The sequence below is a fragment of the Capricornis sumatraensis genome, chromosome 16, assembly GCF_032405125.1.
Source record: "Capricornis sumatraensis isolate serow.1 chromosome 16, serow.2, whole genome shotgun sequence".
NCBI lineage: Eukaryota > Metazoa > Chordata > Mammalia > Artiodactyla > Bovidae > Capricornis > Capricornis sumatraensis.
The window spans coordinates 18,114,718-18,139,672 of record NC_091084.1 but is presented as its reverse complement, the minus strand read 5'-3'; the positions used below and the strand labels follow the sequence as shown (position 1 = coordinate 18,139,672).

At 37.1% G+C, this 24,955-nt stretch overlaps 1 protein-coding gene across 2 annotated transcripts in view; it reads right to left on the bottom strand.

Moving 5' to 3' along the window:
• The window catches only part of CWF19L2 (CWF19 like cell cycle control factor 2), a 149,386-nt gene that overhangs the window by 42,092 nt on the left and 82,339 nt on the right, over positions 1–24,955 (bottom strand). For both annotated transcript variants that reach the window (XM_068988643.1, XM_068988642.1), the window contains 3 exons: positions 15,369–15,473; positions 13,316–13,450; positions 1,132–1,344 (listed from right to left, as the gene is read on the bottom strand). In XM_068988643.1, coding sequence (XP_068844744.1) covers positions 1,132–1,344; positions 13,316–13,450; positions 15,369–15,473 — 453 coding nt within the window. The remainder of the gene's footprint in view (positions 1–1,131; positions 1,345–13,315; positions 13,451–15,368; positions 15,474–24,955) is intronic.

Genomic DNA, 24,955 nt, shown 5'->3' with positions numbered 1-24,955 from the left:
TCTCCTCAGAGAAGCCTTTTAGATCAGCTTCTCAAAAAATAACCTCCCATTGTTTCCCACATATCCTCTCTATATCTGTTTCATAACAACAGTTCCTTAAATCAGGGCAATCATTACTCTGCTCTGTTTCACTAGAAAACTAGCTACACAAGTATATCCGATTCTCTACTTTTCCCCAGTGACTAATTAGGTTCTGGCATACATCTGGTACATGATAACTATTTACTTAACATAAGGATTAAATTGCCAAATGCTGAAATAAATGAATATTATTATCGGCTATTAAATAAGTGATATTTAGTATTTATTGAGAAGGGGACGACAAAGGATGAGACGGTTGGATGACATCACCGACTAAACGGACATGAGCCTGAGCAAGCTCCAGGAGACAGTGAAGGACAGGGAAGCCTGGTGTGCTGCAGTCAATGGGGTCGCAAACAGTCAGACACAACTGGTGACTGAACAACAAGAATATCGAAAGAAGTGACTATAAACATACATGTTTGATATATAATGAGATATATGCAAGTATACAATGATAAGTAAAAGTTACCTATACTCGTGGAACTAACAGACTACTGAGAGAGACACTCAACAAGTAAAACAAAATACAAATACGAAGGGCTGGCTGACTGGGACTTGACCATCTGTGGATTTTCAAAACCAATCCCCAGTGGGTTACCAAGCAGAAACTGTACAATAAACTTCTTCAAATTATGAGATAGTCTATAAAGAAATAAAAAGATTTCATGAGAATGTAAGGGAAGAAGCAGAAGCTACTTTAAAGTAAGTAGCTCTGAAGTGATTTTAATACTGAGACTTAAGTGCCAATCATGAAAGATCACACAGATGGGAAATGGCAGAGCAAGGGTCTGAATCCACGTGGTCTGGATCCAAAGTCTAGGGCCTGAAGCACAACTCAATGCTGCCTATCTGTAGAACGGAATTACATGAAATATAAGTTTCATATCATTTGAATATTTATACTCAATCTAAAGAAAATTCTAAGAATCATGTGAACTTAGAAAAGAAAATATATAAAACACAGAGTAAGAGATGGATTACTGAGAACCTTAGAAGCATATGGAGAAAGAAGCATTTCCTTAGGACAATAATCACTGTATTTCTTACCTTAACACCTATTGCAACAATAAGGTGCTTGGGAAACTGAGAGCTGTCAAAACAATAAAGACATTTTTCCATTTGTGCAATAAGACTCCGGTGCTCAGCAATAGCTTTTTTCCTCTGATTCTCTTCCTCTTCACCAAAATGTTCTCTCTCAGCTGCTTTGGAGACAAACATGTCATCCAGAGTATAATAATCTCCATCTGTTTTTCCCATAAACTAAAAAATGAAAATAAAGGTAGTGGAGAAAAGGCAGTGGTTTATTCAGTTTATTGTACAGTGTCATGAAAAAAGTAAAATCAAAGTGTTAGTCACTCAGTTGTGTCTAATAATACTATGGCATACTGAAGTTACACCTATAAGTTCTGTAATAAAACTATTACATGAAATTTTAAAAAAGAAAAAACTGATTAAAATTTAAGCTTGAATCACAGGGGTCAATTTATTATCATCATCATCACAAATAAAATGTACTGAGTATTTACTATGTGCAATTATATGCAATTTGACTGTTTTATACTTCTATGGGCTTCCCTGATGGTTCAGACAATAAAGAATCTGCCTGCAATGCAGGAGACCTGAGTTCGATTCCTGAGCCTGGAAGATTCCCTGGAGAAGAGAATGACAACCCACTCCAGTAATTTTGCCTAGAGAATTCCATGGACAGAGGAGCCTGGCAGTCGCAAAGAGTTGGACACGACAGAGACTGACACTTTATTTTCACACTCCTATGAGGAGGGAATCATTATCATTTTGATTTATAAATGTCAAAACTAAACCACACAGAGGTTAAGAACAACTTTCACTATAAAATTACCATACATTCTATTAAATTTACCACCAATTTGCTAATAAGTATATGGAGCACAATATTCTCCCTTCTCTTTAAAAAATAATTTTTAAATTTATTTTTATAGAGGAAACAATTATTTATAAAATTATGCATAATCAAATTCTTTTAATGAGTCTTTCTAACACTCTCTTATTGAGAATATCCCATAGTTCAACATGGTGTGCATTCTGTTTTGCTGCTATATAATAAACCCAACTTAATTCTGTGTGTCCCTAGTGGTCTTCGGCTAGACACCACTAACATACTGTTCATTTAGGGGTGTGTGATAATGGTGTTTTGATAATGCTAAAAAGCTTGTTAAAAGCTTATTTATCTTATTAAAGTGTGGTTGGTTAGCAACACTGTGTTGATTTCAGGTGTGCAGCAGAGTGATTCAGTTATATACATGTGTGCACACATATGTGTATGTGTATTGTGTGTTCTTTCTGGATTCTTTTCCATTATAGGTTATTACAGAATGGCGAGTGTAGTTTCCTGTGTTAATCAGTAGGTCTTTGCTTGCTGTTTTGTACACAAGAGTGTGTATCTGTTAATCCCAAACTCCTAATTACTTAAATTAGTAATTAAAATTTATTTTTATTAACAAAAATAAATCCAAGAAACTCAACCATGAAAAAAAATTTTTAAATAAGCATGCACTCCACATAGAATATGAAACAGTTTTCAATTGTATCTCAAGGCCCTTTCTCTAAACCTTCTTCACAATAAACTGTAGCAAGGGGGATATTTTTAAAACAAAAATTTTATTTACTTATTCATGTCCTAGCTTAAAATCCTCAAAACACTACACTGGAAACAGGATCAAGTTGAAACCATTATTTGGCCTACTAAATCACAGATATTGAAAGGTATAATGGCTAAATACTTGGGTTCATATAATCAGAACTGTACAAAAAAGACCTTCACGACCCAGATAATCATGATGGTGTAATCACTCACATTCACCTAGAGCCAGACATCCTGGAATGTGAAGTCAAGTGGGCCTTAGCAAGCATCACTATGAACAAAGCTAGTGGGCATGATGGAGTTCCAGTGGAGCTATTTCAAACCCTAAAAGACAATGCTGTCAAACTGCTGCACTCAATATGTCAGCAAATTTGGAGAACTCAGCAGTGGCCACAAGACTAGAAAACGTCAGTTTTCATTCCAATCCCAAAGAAAGGCAATGCCAAAGAATGCGCAAACTACTGCACAATTGCACTCATCTCATACACTAGTAAAGTAATGCTCAAAATTCTCCAAGCGAGGCTTCATCAATACGTGAAGCATGAACTTCCAGATGTTTAAGCTGGTTTTAGAAAAGGCAGAGGAACCAGAGATCAGATTGCCAACATTCGCCAGATCATCAAAAAAGCAAGAGAGTTCCAGAAAAACATCTATTTCTGCTTTACTGACTATGCCAAAGCCTTTGACTGAGTGGATCACAATAAACTGTGGAAAATTCTCAGAGAGATGGGAATACCAGACCACCTGACCTGCCTCTTGAGAAATCTGTATGCAGGTCAGGAAGCAACAGTTAGAACTGGACATGGAACAACTGACTGGTTCCAAATAGGAAAAGAGTATGTCAAGGCTGTATATTGTCACCCTGCTTATTTAACTTCTATGCAGAGTACATCATGGGAAACGCTGGGCTGGAGGAAGCACAAGCTGGAATGAAGACTGCTGGGAAAAATATCAATAACCTCAGATATGCAGATGACACCACCCTTATGGCAGAAAGCAAAAAAGAACTAAAGAGCCTCTTGGTGAAATAAAAGAGGAGAGTGAAAAAGTTGGCTTAAAGCTCAATTTTCAGAAAACTAAGATCTTGGCATCCGGTCACATCACTTCATGGCAAATAGATAGGGAAGCAGTGGAAATAGTGACAGACTTTATTTTTGGGAGCTCCAAAATCACTGAAGATGGTGAGTGCAGCCATGAAATTAATTGACGCTTTCTCCTTGGAAGGAGTTATGACCAATCTAGACAGCCTATTAAAAAGCAGAGACATTACTTTGCCAACAAAGGTCTGTCTAGTCAAGTGAAGTCGCTCAGTCGTGTCTGACTCTTTGTGACCCCATGAACTGTAGCCTACCAGGACGCTCCGTCCATGGGATTTTCCAGGCAAGAGTACTGGAGTGGGTTGCCATTTCCTTCTCCAGTCAAGGCTATGGTTTTTCCAGTAGTCATGTATTGGTATGAGAGTTAGACTATAAAGAAAGCTGAGCACTGAAGATTTGATGCTTTTGAACTGTGGTGCTGGAGAAGACTTGGACTGCAAGGAGATCCAACCAGTCCATCCTAAAGGAGATCAGTCCTGAGTGTTCATTAGAAGGACAGATGTTGAAGCTGAAACTCCAATACTTTGGCCACTGATGCAAAGAGTTAACTCATTTGAAAAGACCCTGATGCTGGGAAAGATTGAGGGCAGGAGGAGAAGGGGACAACAAAGGATGAGATGGTTGGATGGCATCACCAACTTGATGGACTTGGGTTTGGGTGGTCTCTGGGAGTTGGTCATGGACAGGGAGGCCTGGCATGCTATGGTTCACGGGGTTGCAAAGAGTCGGACACAACTGAGTGACTGAACTGAACTGTAATCAGAATAACTGTGGTAAATTCTATAATAATAATATCAGGCAGTTATTTAATCTTTTTGCAGTGTCTCTCACTCCAGTACTCTTTCCTGGAAAATCCCATGGATGGAGGAGCCTGGTAGCCTGCGGTCTGTGAGGTCGCCAAGATTCGGACACGACTGAGTGACTTCACTTTCACTTTTCACTTTAATGCATTGGAGAAGGAAATGGCAACCCACTCCAGTGTTCTTGTCTGAAGAATCCCAGGGACGGCGGAGCCTGATGGGCTGCCATCTATGGGGTCGCAGAGAGTCAGACACGACTGAAGTGACTTAGTAGCAGCAGCAGCAGCAGCAGCATCTCTATGGTCTATTTCCCTATTTTACAATGGTTATAACAATATTATTCACCTAATGAGGTTATGTTTCTTAATCCTTTCGCACATGCCTGGCACACAATAAGGACTTATAAATATGGGTCACCTTAGTCACATGTTATCATGTTGTTGTTCAGCTGCTCAGTTGTATCAGACTCTTTGCAACCCCATGGACTGCAACACACTTGACTTCCTTTGTCCTTCTGAAACTCCCAGAGTTTGTTCAAACTCTTGTTCATTGAGTCAATGGTTCCATCCAACCATCTCATTCCTGTTGCCCCCTTCTCACTAAATCTTTGCCAGCATCAGTCTTTTCCACTGAGTCAGCTTGTCCCATCAATTGGCCAAAGTAATGGAGCTTTAGCTTCAGCATCAGTCCTTCCAATGAATATTCAGGGTTGATTACCTTTAGGATTGACTGGTTTGATCTCCTTACTGTTCAAGGAATTCTCAAGAGTCTTCTCCAACACCTCAGTTGGAAGGCATCAGTACTTCAGTCCTCAGCCTTCTTTATGGTCCAACTCTCACATAATTAATGAAGAAAAAACCATAGTTTTGACTATATGGACCTTTGTTGGCAGTGATGTCTCTGCTTTTTAATACACTGTATAGGTTTGTCATAGTTTTTCTTCTAAGGAGGAAGCATCTTTTAATTTCAAGGCTGCAGTCACCATCCAGAGTGAGTTTGGAGCCCAAGATATAAAGTCTGTCACTATTTCCATTTTCTCCCCATCTATTTTCCGTGAAATGATGGGACTGAACGCCATGATCTTCGTTTTTCAAAAAGGTTGAGTTTTAAGCCAACTTTTTCACTCTCCTCTTTCAATTTATCAAGATGATTTTTAACTCAACATTCAAAAAACAAAGATCATGGCATCTGGCCCCATCACTTCATGGCCAATAGATGGGGAAACAATGCAAACAGTGGCAGACTATTTTCTTAGGCTCCCAAATCACTGCAGATGGGGACTGCAGTGATGAAATTCAAAGACATTTGCTCCTTGGAAGAAAAGCTATGACCAACTTAGACAGCATATTAAAAAGCAGAGATATTACTTTGCCAACAAAGGTCTTCATAGTCAAAGCTATGGTTTTTCCAGTAATCATGTATGGATGTGAGAGTTGGACCATACAGAAAGCTGAGCACTGAAGAACTGATTCTTTTAGACTGTGGTGTTGGAAAAGACTTTTGAGGGTCCCTTGGACTACAAGGAGATCAAACTAGCCAATCCTAAAGGAAATCAGTCCTGAATATTCATTGGAAAGACTGATGTTGAAGCTGAAACTCTAATACTTTGGCCACCTGATACGAAGAGGTGGACTCACTGGAAAAGACCCTGATGCCGGGAAAGATTGAAGGCAGGAGGAGAAGGGGATGACAAACAATGAGACGGTTGGATGGCATCACTGACTCGAAGGACATGAGTTTGAGTAAGCTCTGGATGTTGGTGATGGATGGGGAGGCCTGGTGTGCTGCAGTCCACGAGGTAACAGAGTCAGATGCGACTGAGCGACTGAACTGAAGAGGCTCTTTAGTTCCTCTTCACTTTCTGCCATTAGGGTGGTGTCATCTGAATATCTGAGGTTACTGATATTTCTCTTGGCAATCTTGATTCCAGCCTGAGCTTCATCTAGCCAGGTGTTTTGCATGATGTACTCTGCATAAAAGTTAAATAAGCAGGGTGACAATATACAGCCTTGATGTACTCTTCTCAATTTGGATCCAGTCTGTTGTTCTGTGTCTGGTTCTGTTGCTTCTTGACCTGCACAGAGTTTTCTCAGGAGGCAGGTAAGGTGGTCTGATATTCCCACTTCTTTAAGAATTTTCCACAGTTTGTTATGATCCACAGAATCAGTCACATGTGGTCCTATCTCTACTCAAACTCTATATTTTGCCCCCCTATTTTAGTCCCCCAAAGTACTGTTCTCTTCAGGCTTTGCACATATTGCTCCCTGACTAATTTTGTCCTCAATTTCGCCCTTCCTACTTCTCACTTTCTTAATCTGAAGCTGGTTTATAGGCCGGCCAAAAAGTTCCTTCTGTTTTTAAAGAAACAAAGGATATATTCTCATTTTCACCAAGAACTTTATTGAAAAAATGTATTCACCAGTTTTTTCACTATCTTCTGCCACTTTCCTGGCAACTTCACAATTCCGTCTTCCCGAAACTCTTTATTCATGAACAATGAACTGTTCCAGGTATCATTTAAAGTCTTTCAGAGAATTAAAATTTTTTCCATTAAGAGAATTTTGTAAAGACCAAAAGAAATGGAAATCTGAATGTGCAATGTCTGGTGAACATGGTGGATGAATCAGAACTTCCCAGCCAAGCTGTAACAATTTTTGCCCAATCATCAAAACATGTGGTCTTGTACTAACCTGATGGAACATTATGTGTTTTCTGTTGAATTATCTAACTGGGAGCAGTACTTGTTGGAATTAACACCCCTTCTACATCATCACTCTCAGGGGATACCTGAGTCCTTTTATTCAACTAAGAGGCAGTAAGAGGAAAACTAGTTCATTTGCTACTCCCACATTTACAAATCTAACTGTATCTGTGCCTTTCCTACTGATGGACAGTAACCAGCTCCTTTCTAAGATTATCTCTTCACCAACTGTTCTTACATTCACTTTTAAACACATCATAATCAAGCTTTTCTCTTTAGCAGACTAAGGAAACCACACTTATCAAAGTCACAAAGGGAGTTTGCTGATGGGCCAATGGTTAAGATGTAGGACTTTCTCTGCCATGGCCCAGGTTCAATCCCTGCTTGGGGAACTGAGATCTCACAAGCTGTATGACATGGTGGGGGAAAAAAAAAAAAAGTCACCAGAAACATTCCCAGTGCCAAATGAATACTCATTTTTCTATCTATGAAAATCCAACTGTCTCTCAGAAACAGGTGACAGTTATTCACAACATCTTTCTTGTCTCCTCTGGCTGCTGAAACATCACATGCTGTTTTCCTTCTACCTCACTGGTCATACCTTCTCAACCCCCTTTGTTGAATCTTTTTCCTTCTTTCAGACAGTGCTCAGCTCCGTCTTCAGATTCTCCTCATAAATAATTTCTTAAGTCCCTGTTAACAGCATCTATATCTATATGGGAGAACCAAGATATACCCATAGCTCCGTGCACAGTCATTCCACACCACCATCATGTGAATGACTAATGGGCATACTTAATGTGTTCATAATAGTATTCTTCATCTCCCACCTCCTGAAATATTTCTCCCCTGCCAAAGTTTTTCTGTTACAATGAATGGCACCAGCATTGCCACAAATCTTATTGCTTTTCATCAGTTTACTACTCTAACCCAAGGCTCTATCTGAATTAAGGAAATTATCCTCCTGAACATTCTCCCTGCTTCCATTCTTGCCTATCTACATTACATTCTCAAAAGAGTCACCAGGAAAATCTTTCAAAACATAAACCAGCAGCCTCCAGACTGGCATTTCAGGGGCCAGGAAGTCATCACTCTATCCCAACAACAAGTACAAAGGTGAACTGAAAATTCGACAGCACTTCTTAGACTCAGGAAAGTAATTGCCCCCACAGTTGGAGAAATGATACAAAGAATCCTAATTCAATTTATTTGTGAAAAATCAGTGGTTCTGTGAGAACCAGTGCCAGGGTAGGAAAATCTAAACTGTAGTTGATAAATTTCAGGAGGCTCAGTGTAGACAAATATGCAAGTTAAAAATCCCAGGGGAATCCAGTCATAGAGGGCCTCCTCAAAATTTTGTGAATTTTACCTGTTGGAGCTCTACCCAGTCCTCAGAGTAAATATCAGAGAAAAATCCTCTATGACTTTCAGCAAGGGAAAGGGAAAAGGAAACACCCTGAAATACACCAGGGCATTCTTTTCTTCTTAACAAGGCCAGCCCTTCAGCAGAAATTGCCATACTAGAGTTTAACTTGCTGGAGTTTTACCAGAGCCTAATCTATCTGAAAGAAGGGAAACATTCAAATCCAGCCCCTTCTAGCCACTCTATTCCAACTAAGTGGAGAAACACCTGTGAAGTACTGGTGAAATTCACAGTCCAGCAGCACAGGCTCACCCAAAACAGATGGATAATGTAAGCAGATGCAAGAGACACAGTACATGTACCTTTGATCTCTGGGCCAGGAAGATCCCCTGGAGAAGAGAGGTGCCAACCCACTGCAGTATTCTTGCCTGCAAAATTCTAAGGACAGAGGAGACTGTCAGGGTGCAGTCCAAAGAGCTGGACATGACTGAGTGACTAAGCACAAGCACAATGTAAGCAGATACGGAAATTCTAAGAAAAGAACCAAAAAATAAACTAGATGCTGGAGATGAAAAACACTGTAACAGAAATGACAAATGCCTCTGATGGATTTATTAATAATTGGACAAGGCTAAGGAAAAAAATCCTTGAGCTTGAGGATGTGACAACAGAAACTTCCACAACTGAAAAGCAGAGAGAACAAAAACAAACAAAAAACGCAAGGAATATTTAAGAGCTATGTGAAAGTGAAAGTCGCTCAGTCGTGTCCAACTCTTTGCGACCCCATGGACTATACAGCCCATGGAATTCTCTAGGCCAGAATACTGGAGTGGGTAGCCGTTCCTTTCTCCAGGGGATCTTCCCAACCCAGGGATCAAACCCAGGTCTTCCAGATTGCAGGCAGATTCTTTACCAGCTGAGCCACAAGGGAAGCTATGGGACAACAATAAAACACAAAATGAAGTCATGATACTGTCCTACTAAAAACCTTCAAATGGTTCCCTATCATTTAAAACAAATAAGGGCTTCCCTGGTGGCTCAGCAATAAAATGTGCCTGCCAACGCAGAAGACATGGGTTTGATCCCTCGTCTAGAAGATCCCACATGCCATGGAGCAACTAAGTCCATGTGACACAACTACTGAGCCTGTGCTCTAAAGTCCAATAGCCACAACCACTGAGCTTATGTGCTGCAACTACTGAAGCCCATGCACCCTACAGCCCATGCTCTGCAACAAAAGAAACCCACATACTGCAACTAGAGAGCAGCCCTCACTTCCCACGACTAGAGAAAAGCCTGTGGAGAACAAAGACCCAGTACAGCCAAAAAAAAAAAAAAAAAAAAGACCGAGTAGGTGTAAGGCAGAATGGGAAAGCAACTTTTAGAAACAAGTAAGTAAAACAAAAGCAAAAGCTCTCACACCATGGCTGCCAAGACCTGACATAGTCTGACCATTTCCTTTTCTACACCTCTTTTCATTTCTCCCTCTATTCAGAGTCACATGTGTCATCCTGCTGTCTTTTAAAGCTTGTAGTATTTGTCTCTTCTTCAGATCCACTGCATTTGTTGTTTCTGCTGCATGGTCTTCCCCCAGATTTTTTACAGACCACTCCCCTTCACTTTGTTCAGAAGTCTGCTGAAACATCACCTTCACAGGCAGATCTTCCTTCAGCATTCTACTGAAAACATCATCCTATCTCCTTTTATCTTGTTTTATTCTCTACAAAAATATTTTCTATTTTGTGACACAGTATTTATGTTATGTAATTTTTTAATGTTATGTAATTTTTATATCATGCGTTTGTTCATTTTCTATCTCATCCACTAGAAATATAAGCTCCTTGGGCTTGGGGAACTTTATTACTTCACTATACCCAGCACCTAAAATGGTATCCAACACAAATTAGATGCCCAATAAATACCTTTTTAATTAATAACTGTGCTGGGAGCCAGCGTGAGGAATTCCACCCGTGACAAGGTCATGCAGCAAGAGCTCTGATGGCAAGGCTAATCAGACCTCAGGTTTTCCCCCTGGAATTTTCTGAGCACCCACCCCCTCAAAAATAAGAATCTGCCGGCTTTTGTACTCTGCTTTTCCACTTTTCTAATATTCTCTGGAAAAAGTCAAATCAGGGCTTTGGTCTTCTGCATTTGAAAGGGATGTTTCAGTTAACCACCTCTGATTGCTCTCTAGCTTGCCTAACAGGTTCCCCAGACCTCTTACAGCTTGTGAATTGCTTACAGCCTCCCAACCGCGAGAAGCACAAAACTTGAAAGCATCTTAAAGATACAGAGCCTTTTCTAAAGAGTTGAAAATTATATTGGTAGAGGGTTTTCACTGTTGACTCAAGGATTGCTGCCAGACCTCCATATTCTTTATCTTTTAGGCACCTGGAAGGATGTTACTCAATGTAAGCAGGATGTAGAAAAAGATACATAGTAGTTTTGATGTTAGCAACACTAGACTTTTGAGTTAATTGCTTCTCTTTTGCTGTAAATCACTGTACTCCCTCTACTTGTTATAAGTTGCTGTATCTTTGCTGTGTAAGAATGTAACTTTATTTAGTGCTTTCTGAGAGTGGCACCAGACCTTGGGAAGATCAACACAAATAAGTCTTCTGGTTGACAAACCCTTATCAGAAAAAAGGCTGTAAAATGTTAATTGGCCCTTTTGGCTGGAAGATGATGTAAATTACCTAAGACTTGTGTATACAATTAGGTATGCAGAGAGAAAAGCCTGGTTTTGATAAGTCTGGACTGCTAACGCTGCATAACTTTGTGTTACCCATTGATCTTCATGTTTTATCAAAAGTATAAAAGGCCCTCTGAACAATAGGGGCCGGAGCTAGTTGCTGGACTGGTTTCCCCGGTGTCTCTCTCCTTCCTCTCCTCTTCACTCTAATTTCAGGCTGAATTTCCACCTGGGGCGCGGAGGCTTGCCAAGTCTACTTACTTGCCCTGGCTGTTAAGACCCAGGCGAAAGGGAGCCTAATGTGAGGCACCCTTAGATATTCAAGCGAGCACCGGTGGCCCAACGTAGATGGTGCAAATTCCTTGCCTGGAATTTTATTGGTCTTCCACGTAATCCAAGCTATTCAGCCCTCTTCCTCCACTTAATCTTCCTACTACACTATTTCTTCCTAATCTAATCTTATATTTCTTATATCAATCAATAAATAAGTTTTTCTCACGCCAATGCCGTCCACCCATCGAATTCCTGGATCCACCAGGGCTGGACCCCGGCATAAGTGATTTATTTTTAATTAAAAATTCTAGCTTGGTTTCACTTTATTTTCCATATAAATGTGAATGGATTATGATAAAATTACTAAAACTATATTTCATTCAGACTTCTAAGTTTCTGAGAAGGAAACTTCCATAAAAATATGTCCTTTCTGCAGTGAATTTCCAGACCCTAGAAGATTTCTAGTATATCCCCCCAAATAAAGAGAAGAAAAATTAACCTAATAGGCTAAAATTAAGATCTCATACAATTCTTGGTGATAAGAACGAACATTTCTATTTATTTATTTATTTATTTGATGTCGAATCTTATTTATTTTAATTTTTATTTTTTTAATTTTAAAATCTTTAATTCTTACCTTTTACTCCCTCTGACACACACATATACACACTGATAGCTTGATTACCTTTGTTCTAGTTTTCATTAAGTTAATTTTTACACCAGGTAAAATATTCATATAGCTAAAAATAAAAGTCTAATAAGGTATACAGTAAAAAGTCTCCCTCCTATCCCTCAGATACCTAGGTTCAAGTTCCCATCACCAACAGCATCATAAGCAAGGATGGTAATTTGTTCAATCAAGTGCCAGACAGTAAATATTTTCAGTCTTGTGGGCTATAAAGTCTCTGTCTCAATTATTCAGCTCAGCTGTTATAAAACAGCCTTAGACTACATGTAAAGTGAAAACAACCTTAGATTACATGTCAATGAAGCTGTTACAAAATGAAAATAGCCTCAGGCTACATGGAAATAAAATGAACATAGCTGTGTTCCAATACAACTTCACTTGTAAATACAGTGAGATAAATTTTTCCAGTGGAGTCAAATCCTAATTTAAATGTCTCTTTGATAATGGCAGTGTTTGAAAGGAAATGCAATGAAGGGTTTGCAACAAAGATAATTATTTGAAATTAAAAGTTCACCCTACTACCCATGAAACATTGGTATACTTTTAAAAAGAATATAAAATTTTCATATGAACAGACTTAAGGTTATTCCAAGATGCCCTCTTTATAATATTTTTTATAATATATATTAATTCAATTATACACCTGTGGCATAATTATGAAGAACCAATGGAACATCAAGACAAAACAAGTCTGGTAACTAGCAAGCATGTTGTCAACATTAAAAGTCTTGCCCCAAATGTTCTCTTAAATGGTAGATCAAATATATAATTAACATTTGTATAGAATACATTATAAAATTAACCCAGAAGTCTTGTTTTTCAAAAAACTAAATCCCAAAAATATACTGCCCAATTCTAAAACACAGGTTTCTAATGTGTCTTAGAAAGGATTTAATTTAATAAAACAAAGTTTAGAGAGAACCAGCTATCTCTGCAAAGTACATCACTGTAGACTGAATTTCTCAAAATTCAAAGGTATCCCTGCAATATATCTTACCTTAGATGTCATTCTCATAAAAAGTTTGTTGTGATTTTCTGCTGTTCCCATCTTTTCATTCTTGACTAAATCACTTAGACTTAAGTTATCATCATGAAAGTATCTGACCCTTTCTTTTTCCTCATGAGTTGAAACCTATGACAAAATGAACACTGTAAGTTTAGCGAAAACACGAGTCTTAAGTATTTTAATGAACTACCTGTAAATCTGACATTAAAAGTAAAAATCCCAATATATATCATAATCTTTCCTCCTAGTTTCTTTCTATTCTATCTACATCCATGTGGAAGAATTTCCATTAAAATGACACTTCCTACCTCTTCTATACCATTACCTTTCTCTTCCCAAAGGATGGAAGCATGATAGTGTCTGATTTTTGAATTTTAGGCAAAGGGCAGAATTGCTTTATGCTTTCTCTCCCCTCCTTATAGTAAAAAATCCCTATCTCTATAGAGTTAAGTCAGGAGTTATCCAGAGATTGAGAAAGTATATCAAGAACAAAAGTCAAGTTTTAAGCAAATCTACTTCAAACAGCTGTATCAGAAGCAAAGCTGATATTCTGACTCTCATCCAAACAATTCCGGGTTTTCCTTTCAGTTGGTTCCATACCTATCAGAGGAAAAGAAAAGTGCTATGTATTTTACCTACCAAATCAACTCTCCTCAACACTAATCTCAAATTCCCTTATCCAAATAAATCCTGCTGTTGAACTTCTTTGGAACCACCCTCTTATTATTTTATGCCCATGTTACTATTCTCATCTTCATAACCTTGTATCTCACGTTCTATGACTTCAATCACTCCTTAGATGCAAATCTCTTTCTGGTCCTCTTATCCTTTCATTACACTCAAAGAGCAAACCTCAGTGCTGAATAAATGTGTCTACCTCTTTACTCCTGTACCTAGACTATTCAGTAGTAAGAAATTCAAGAACACTACTGAATGCCGTCTGGCAATGGGTCTATGAACCCCAAGCAAGTTCTGTCATCTCATACAATTCAAACCTTTACTATTTTCCTATGACATTTTTCTTGCAAAACCTGAATACCTCCCATTTCATCAGAATAGGTATCCCATTTCTATCTGCACTCAACAGGGATATTATAAACATTTGACAGAAAGATTCTAAATGACTCTTTTGTGTACTCAATTACTGCTTATAAGATCTTTCAAATTTAAAACAAAAAATCTAACTTGAGAAAATTGAATATGTTGTTTTTTTCCATTTTAAGAGCCTCAAGGCAGTGCTATAAATTAACTGCAGCAGTTAGAAGGTAGAAAACAAAATTAGGTTTATAAAGGATCAAACACAGAAAAGAGATCTATGGGACCAAGGTTTTCCTTAACAGCTATGATGAGTATGTAAAAAGAAACTAGAAACAATGTCAAAGAAATAAATGTTAAAATTAAGACTTCCTTAAAAATTCAATGTTCACAACTGCTGTTGAATTAGATTACATTTTGCAAAAGGCAAAGGGATATAATTAGAACGAACATCACTATTTACTACCTTTTAATGTTTGCATTGGGCTGCCCTGGTGGTTCAGGGGTAAAGAATCCACCTGCCAATGTAGGAGATGTGGGTTTGATTCCTAGGTTGGGAATATCCCCTGGGTTGGAGCAACCCATTCCAATATTCTTACCTGGGAAATGCCATGGACAGAGGAGCCTGGCAGGCTACAGTACATGAGGCTGCAAAGAGTCATATGCTACTGAGCGATGAAAGACCAACAGTGTTTTCATTATTTAACTACATGTCTAAAAATATTTCAAAGGACAGCTGACCCTTGAACAATGCAAAGGTTAGGGGCAGTGAATTCCTTTTTTTCCCCTTTGTATCAGATTATAGTTGATCCTTTAACTATACTCCATATTCACAGGTTCAAACCACCACAGATATGTAGTACTACAATATGTAATTTATTGAAAAAGTTCTGTATAAGCGGACCTGAGCAATTCAAACTCAGGTAGTTAAAGGATTAACTGTAAATCTGATACAAAGGGGAAAAAAGGAATTCTAAATTAATAAACAAAAGATATATGTTAAACATACAATCTGTCTTTTCCGTCTTCCTTCTTGTTTTCCTGGTGTGTTTACAGGCCAGACTCTTCCGGAATGATCTGTTCTGACAAGGATCACTTCTTCCTGATCTTCATCCTATATAAAGTTTTAGAGGTAACAACTGAAAATATTGGAAAAAATACTGAATGCTTATATTTAATAGCCAAAAAAGCATAAAATGATTTTATTTTCAGATAATATTATGGATTATCTAAAGCATCCTGAACTTTCATTATCTACTATCATGTAAAGTGACCATAATCTTTTCAGAGAAAAGGTGGGGAAAAATATCCAAAGTTCACTTAACTTCTAAAATAATCACAGAAGCAAACTTTAAATTAAGCTTTCATTTAGATAATATAAAAGATGACAAAACACCAATGGTTCAAACAGGCACTGTATGAGAGTGCCCATTACCTACAGAGCAGATGTTATATTTAACAAATGTTTCTGTAATTTAAAAATCTACATGGCAGAGTAGAAAGAAGTGGGCTCAACCCTTATTACAGAAATTTTGAGATCACAAGTAATTGCTGAAGAACGATTGACCAAAAAAATGCTGAAACCCACCAAAAAAGAAACCCTAAACCCAAAGACAAAGAAGCTACAATGAGATGGAATGAGGGGCGCAAAAGCAATAAAATCAAATCCCATACCTGCTGGGTGGGCCAACCCACAAAGTGTAAAATATATATATACTACTGAAGTTCTCCAATAGGAGTGAAAGTCCTGAGTCATTAATCAGGCTTCCCAGCCTGCAGGTCTGGCAATGGGAGGAGGAGATCCCAAGAAATTTTCCTTTGAAGGCAAATCTTCAGTGATTTAACAGTACTGGGGGAAACAAATTCCACTTTTAAAGGGAACACTCGGGGTCTCATGCATACCAGGAGACAGGAGAAGAAATAATGACCTCATAAGAGACTAGACCAGATGTCCCTGTTAATATTAGAGGGTCTCCCAGGGACAGGGGGGTTAGGGGGTGGCAGTTATGGCTCAGATTTTCAACAGCATGAGGCTCCAATACTTTGGCCACCTGATGCAAAGAGTTGACTCACTGGAAAAAAGACTCTGATGCTGGGAAAGATTGAAGGTAAAAAAGGAAGGGGGTGGCTGAGGATAAGATTGTTAGATAGCATCACCAACTCAGTGAACAAGAATTGAGCAAACTCTGGGAGATGGTGGAAGACAGAGGTCCCTGGCGTGCTATTCTGTCCATGGGGTTCCCCATGGGGTTCCAAGAGTCAGACACAACTTAGTGACTGAAAAACAATAATAACAGGAAACATGTATCAATAATTATCTTAAATGTTAATGGGATAAATACTTCAACCAAAACAAAGATTGGTTGAATGGATATTAAAAAACAGATCAGTATATATGCTGTCTACAAAGACCTACTTCAGATCTAGGAACATGTACAAGCTGAAAGCAAGAAGATGGAAACAGGTATTCCATGGAAATGGTAATCAAAAGAAAGCTGGAGTAGCAATACTCATATCAGACAAAACAGACTTTAAATTACAGACTGTTACAAGAGACAAGAAAGGACACTACATAATGATCAATCCAAGAAGACATAAAAACTATAAATATACATGTATCTACTGTAGGAGCACCCCAATAATATAAATATTAACAGTCATAAAAGGAGAAATCAACAAAACAACAATACTAGGAAACTTTTACTCTTTCCTCAATTAACAGATCATCCAGACAGAAGATCAAAAAGAAATACAAGCCTTAAATGACAGATTACACTGCACAGACTTAGCTGGTATTTATAGAGAATTGCATTCAAAAGCAGTAGAATATATTTTCTTCTCAATTACATAAGAACATGCCCCAGAAGAGATCACATCGTGGATCACAAATCAAGCCTCAGTAAACTTAACAAAACTAAAATCATATCAAGCATCTTTTCTTACCACGACACTATGAGATTGGATATTAACACAAGAAAAAAAAAATCTAAAAAACACAAATACATGCAGGCTAAACAATATGTTGCTAAACAACCAATGGATCAATGAAGAAATCAAACAGGAAATAAAAAATATCTAGAGACAAAGGAAAATGAACCCCAACCATCCAAAACCTGTGGGATGTGAGAAAAGAAGTTCTAAGAGAGAAGTTTAAGATAATACAATCTTACAGCAGGAAAAAGGAAAACCTACAAATAAACATCTAATCTTACAATGAAAACAACCAGAAAAAGAGGGACAAACAAAACTCAAAGTTAGCAGAAGGAAAGAAACTATAAAGATCAGGGCAGAAATGAAATAAAAATTTTAAAAAATTGAAAGATCAATAAAACTAAAACCTGGTTCTTTGAAAACAAAACCAATAAACCTTTAGCCAGACGCATCAAGAAAAAGAGGGAGTGGGTTCAAATCAATAAAATTCGAAATAAAAAAGAAGTTACAACAGATTACAAAAATTAAAACTCTCGTAAGAGACTGCCTCAAGCAACTGGATGCCAATAATATGGACAAGCTAGAAGAAATGAAGACATTCTTAGAAAGGTACAATCTCTCAAGAATCTTTGTCCATAGTAGAAGCAGAAATATGAACCGACTAATTACAAGTAATGAATTAAAATTATGATTAAAAATCTTCCAACAAACAAAACTCCAGCAACAAATGGCTTCATAGGCAAATTCTACCAAACATTTAGAGAAGAGTTAATGTCTACATTTAGAAAAGAGTTAACATCTATTCTTCTAAAACTATTTTGAAAAACTGCAAAGGAACAGTCCCAAAGTCATTCTATGACACCACCACAACCATAATGCCAAAATGAGACACAGATGACTACAAAAAAAGAGAAAATTATGGGCCAATATCACTGATGAACATAGACACAAAAATTCTCAACAAAATACTAGCAAGCTGAATCCAACAAAATATTAAAAGGATCATACACCATGACCAAGTGGGATTTCTCCCAGGGTTGCAAATAATGTTCAATATTTTCAAATCAGTGATACATCAACAAACTTAAGAATAAAAACTATACAGACATATAAACAGGTGTAGAAAAAGCTTCTGACAAAATTCAACACCAATCTATGATAAAAAACAAGAAAACCTTCCAGAAAGTGGGCATAGATGAAACATGTCTGAACATAATAAAAACCAATTATGACAAACCTACAGCCAACATTATTACACTTATGGGTGCAAAGCTGAAAGCATTTCCTCTGAGATGAGTAACAAGACAAGGATGTCCACTTTTGCCACTTTCATTCAACACAGTTTTGGAAATCTAAGCCACCGCAACTGAAGAAGAAAAAGAAATGAAAGAAATCCAGATTGGAAAAGAAGAAATTAAACTGCCACTGTTTACAGATGACATGATACTATACATAGAAAATCTTAAAGATGCTACCAGAGAACTTCTAGAGTTCATCAATGATTGGTAAAGTAATAGTATACAAAATTAAAACACAGGAATTTGTTACACATCTACACACTAAAAACAGAAAGAGAAATTAAAGAAACAATCCCACTTATCAATACATGAAAAAGAAACAAACATGCAGGAATAAAGCAACCCAAGGAGACAATAGACGTAAATTTCAAAAACAAGACAATGACAAAAGAAATCAAAGATTATACAAACAGATGAGAACATATGCCACATTCTTGGTTTGAAAGAATCAATACTGTCAAAATGACAATACTGCATAAGTCAATCTATAAAGATTGAATGCAATTCCTACCAAATTACCAAAGGCATTTTTTTAGAACAAAAAGAAAAGAAAATTATTTGTATGGAAACACAAAAGACCTTGAAAAGCAAAATGAATCTTGAGAAAGAAAAATGGTGCTGGAGGAATCAGAATCCTTGACTTCAGACTACACTACAAAGCTACAGACATCAAAAAATGGTACTGGCATAAAAATAGAAATACAGATCAATGGAACAGGATAAAAACCCCACAAATAAACCCACACATCTACGGTCAATTACTCTATTACAACGGGGGCAAGACTATATGAGGGAAGGAAGATGCTCTCTTCAAAAAATGTTCCCAAGAAAACAGAGCAGCTACATGTAAAACAAGGAAACTGGAACATTCTTTACCACCATACACAAAAATAAATTTAACATGACTATAAACATAAATGTAAGACCAGATTCTATAAAAAGACTTAAAGGAAACCACAGGCAGAACCCTCTTTAAAGTAAATCACAGTACTATCTTCCTGAGGCTGTCTCCCAGAGTAATATGAAAACCAATAGAATGGGAAAAAATATTTGCAAACAATGAGACCAGTAAGGCATTAATCTCCAAATTTTACAAACAGCTCATGTGGCTCAATATTAAAATACACACACACATACACACACACACACACAAAATCAGAAAAGGGTACATGTCTTAAACAGACATTTCTCCAAAGAAGACATAAAGATGGTAAAGAGGCACGTTGGAAAAGATGCTGAACACAGCTAATTACTAGAAAAATGCAAATCAAAACTACAATGAGATGTCACTTCACACCAGTTAAAATAGCCATTATCAAAAAATCTGCAAATAGTAAAAGCTGGAGAAAGTACAGGCACTGTTGGTGGGAATGTAAATTGATATAGCCACTATGGAGAAAAGTATGTAGATTCCTCTAAAATCTAAAAACAGAATCACCATATGAGCCAGCAATCCCACTACTGGGCATATAACCTGAGAAAACCATAATTCAAAAAGACACATGTACGCCAATATACACTGCACCACTATTTACAATAGCAAAGACATGGAAGTAACCTAAATGTCTATCAACAAAAGCATAGATAAGACCATATGATACACATCTAGAGTAGAATATCACTTAGCAATTAAAAAAAAATGCAATTTGCAGCAAAACAGATGGACCTAGAGAATGTCATACTGAGTGAAATAAGTTAGACACTGAAAGAACAATACATGCTTACATGTGGAATCCTAAAAAAAAAAAAAAAAGAGGGGGGCACCAACGAATTTATTTACAAAACAGAAACAGATTCACAGATTTAGAGAACAAGCTTATGGTTACCAGTAGCGAAGGGCAGGCAGAAGAGATAGATTGGGAGCTTGGGACTGACATGTATGCACTACTTTTAAAACAGATAACCACCAAGGAACTACTGTATAGCACAGAGAACTCGGCTAAATATTCAGTAATAAACTAAATCGGAAAAGAATTTCAAAAAGAATTGACACATGTGTATGTATAAACTGAATCAGTCTGCTGTACCCTAGAAACTAACACAACATTGTTAATCAACTACGCTACAATTAAAAAATTAAAAAAAAAAAGAATAGCAATTCTATCATAGCAGAAGGAGACTGAAATTCTACATCTTGTCCCCTGAAAACTATAACTGAAGTATACTGACAAAGACTGTACAGGCTTAAGGTACAAAAAAAGAATAGACTCTACCAAATCTTGAAAGCAATTAAATGACAGAATGAACCTGTTGAATTATCTACCACAATGGTATTCCTCGTAACTTCTATTCTTTCAATTAACAGCCCTCAAATGATTTTTACTTCTCTTCAAAAGAAGTTATTCCCATGAACTTTTATTGAATATACACCGAACTGCATTCTATGATAAAAACAGAATTTTACTGAAAAGGTCCTAATAAAAAAATGACATAAAGTATACTAGCTAACAACTTCATTAAAAATCAATTCAAAACAAGACTAAGCAAATTATTTGCATTTCAGTCTATCTCTCCAAAGAGAATTAATTATTTAAAAAACTATTTCAATTTCATTACTAGAGATTTACTTTCCCTGTTGAAACAGAAAGGGAAAAAAATGCATCCAAATTTTCAAATTTACATGCACACACAATATTATGTATTTTCACTATTAATCAACTAGTATTAATTAATAGTGTCATATTTTAAAGGATAACTCAACTTACAGATACCTTCAACCTTGTAAGTGAAGGACAAAGATAAAAGCCTACTAGAACAACCAAATAAAGAGGAGACAAGAAATTTATATGAAAAAAAATTTAGAGTAATGAAAGTAAAGAAGACCCAAGATCTCAAAGAGAGATGTGTGGGCTGGTGGGCAGGCTTAGCAGGTGGTGGGATGGCAGAATTTCCACAGTGACAAATCAACAGCAGAAAATCTGAAGAGATGTGAGCATCAAAAAGAAACTAAACCAGAAGGTTCTGATGCTTGAAAAAGTAAGTGTGCTCTCTGAGCTGTAACCAAGCTGTTAACACTGGTCCACTGTTTCACATCTTTGCTGCTGCAAGACAGAACTGAGGAAATTATACACTCCCCCAATGTATCTGGTGCTGTGACCTGGATGTAACCTGGCTGAAATAACCTCAGCTCAGCCCCTGCAAGGCAGAGACCAAGCATGGCAGAAGCCAAATTTGGCAATAGCTCATGCTATGGAAGTCAAACACAAAAGAAATCCAGCACAGTGGAATTGACAAGAAGCCCAGCATGCTGGAAACCAGGACAACAAAAACAAACTTGGCAGAAAGCTCATGTGGCTCAGTCTCAGATTCCAAAAGACCTGAAGCTAAGAGATCAAGCTCTGAGCCTTTAGAGTGGGAGCACTAACTCCGAGACCCTAGACTACCAGAGAAGTAACCCTAGGAAGTATCAAATAGTTAGAACTCCCACAAATGAAACCACTGAATACAAGAACCAGCATCATCCAACCACCAATAGCACCCTGTGCAGGATACCTCATCCAAACAACAACAAAAAAAATACAAACCCAATCATCAGTAGACAGGATTACCACCTCACTCAGCCTTGCCCATCAGAGGAAAAAGAAAAAAAAAAAAAAAATTCAGCACAAATCTCACCCTATAGGAAGCTTACACAAACCACTGGACCAACCTTAGGAGGGCAGAAACCAAAAGGAAGAAATAACTCAACCTTGAAGACTGGGGAAAGAAGACCTCAAACACAATAAGTTAAAAAAAAAATAATGAAAAGACAGAGAAATACTGCATAAATGAAGGAACAAACTAGAAACAGAAGTCCAAATAAATGAACAGGAAATACACAAACTACCTAAAAAAGGATTTGGCATAATGATAGAAAAGATGATCAAAATTCTTGAAAGTAGAAAGGAGAAATGCAAGAATCAATTAACAAAGACCCAGAAGAACTAAAGAATAACCATATAGAGACAAACAACACAATTACTGAAATTAAAAATACTCTGGAAGGAATCAAAGGCAGAATATCTGAAGCAGAAGAACAAATCAGTGAGACGGAAGATAAAATCATGGAAATAACTTCTGAAGAGCAGAAAAAGTAAAAAGAATGAAAAGAACTGAGGATAGTCTCAGAGAATTCTGGGACAGTATCAAACGCACCAACATTCAAAATATAGGGGTCTCAGAAGAAGAAGAGAAAAAGAAAGGGTATGAGAAAATTTTTGAAAAGATTATAGATGAACATTTCCCCAACATGGAAAAGGAAATAGTCAATCAAGTCCAAAAGGCACGAAGGGTCCCATACAGGATAAACCAAAGGAGAAACATGCTAAGACACATACTAATCAAACTAAGATTAAAGACACAAAGAAAGAATATTAAAAGCAGCAGTGGAAAAGCAACAAGTAATACACAGGGAAAACCCCATACATTTACCAGCTGATCTTGCAGCAGAAACTCTTTAAGGCAGAAGGAAATGGCAGAATATATGTAAAGTACTGAAAGGGAAAAATCTACAACCAAGATTACTGTACCAGAGAGAGTAAAACCAAGTATATCATTCTAAACTGATGGAGAAATCAAAAGCTTTTCAGACAAGCAAAAGTTAAGAGGATTCAGTACCACCAAACTAGCTTTACAACAAATGTTAAAGGGACTTATACAGTCAAGAAATGCAAGAGAAGAAAAAGATCTACAAAATCAACCCCAAACAATGAAGAAAATGGCAATAGGAATATATATATCAATGATTACTTTAAATGTAAACAGATTAAATGTTCCAACCAAAAGACACAGACTGGCTGAATGGATACAAAAACACAACCCATATATATGCTGGCTAAAAGAAACCCACTTCAGACCCAAGGAGACATAGGGACTGACACTGAGAGGATGGAAAAATATATTCCATACAAATGGAAAGCAAAAGAAAGTGGAGTAGCAATCCTCATATCAGACAAAGTAGACCTTAAAATGAAGAATGTTACACGAGATAAGACAGGACACTACATAATGATCGAGGGATCAATCCAAGAGGAGGCTATAATTGTAAATACCTATGCACCCAAGATAGGAGCACCTCAGTACATAAAACAAACATTAACAGACATAAAAGGAGAAATTGACAGTAACACAATAATAGGAGATTTTAACACCCCACTCACAACAATGGATAGTTCATCAAAACAAAATTAATAAGGAAATACAAGTCTTAATTGATACATTAGATGAGATGGATCTCACTGATATCTTCAAGACATTCCATCCAGATGCAGAAGAATACACCTTCTTCTCAAGTGCACAGAGAACATTCTCCAGGATGGACCCACATCTTGGGTCACAAATCAAACCTCAGTAAACTTAAGAAAATTGAAATTTGTATCAAGCATCTTTTCTGACCACAATGCTATGAGACTAGATATCAACTACAAGAAAAGAACTATAAAAAACACAACACATGGAGATTAAACAATATGTTTCTAAACAACCAACAGGTTATTGAAAAAATCAAAAGGGAAATTAAAAAATTCCTAGAAACAAATGACAACGAAAACATGACAACTCAAAACCTATGGGATGCAGCAAAAGCAGTTCTAAGGGGTCGTTTACAGCAATACAATCCTGCCTCAAGAAACAAGAAAAATATCAAATGGACAACTTAACTTTACACCTAAAACAACTGGGAAAAGAACCAAAAAAAACCAGAACTAGCAGAGGAAAAAAATTATAATAATCCAAGCAGAAATAAATGAAAAAGAAATGAAAGAAACAACACTAAAGATTAATAAAACTAAAAACCGGTTCTTGGAGAAGATAAACAAAATTGACAAACCTTTAACCAGACTGATCAAGAAAATAAGAGAGAAGAATCAAATCAACAAAATTAGAAACGAAAAAGGAGAGGTTACAACAGAAAATGCAGAAATACAAAGGATTATGAGACTATTATGACCAACTATATGGCAATAAAATAGATAACCTGGAAGAAATGAACAGATTCTTAGAAAAGTTAATTCCCAAGACTGCATCAGGAAGAGACAGAAATTATGAACAACCCAATTACAAGCACTGAAATCAAAGCTGTAACCAAAAAATCTCCCAAAAAAACAAAAGCCCAGGACCAAACAGCTTCACAGGAGAATTCTATCAAACATTTAGAGAAGAGCTAATGCCTAGACAGGCATTAGAAGGATTTCTAAAATTCTTTCAAAAAACTGCAGAGGAAGGAACACATACAAACTCATTCTACTAGAGCACCATCACCCTGAAACCAAAACCAGACACAGACAACACAAAAAAAGAAAACTACAGGCCAATATCACTGGTGAACACAGATGCAAAAATCCTCAACAAAATTTTAGCAAAAAGAATTCAACAACACATCAAAAAGCTC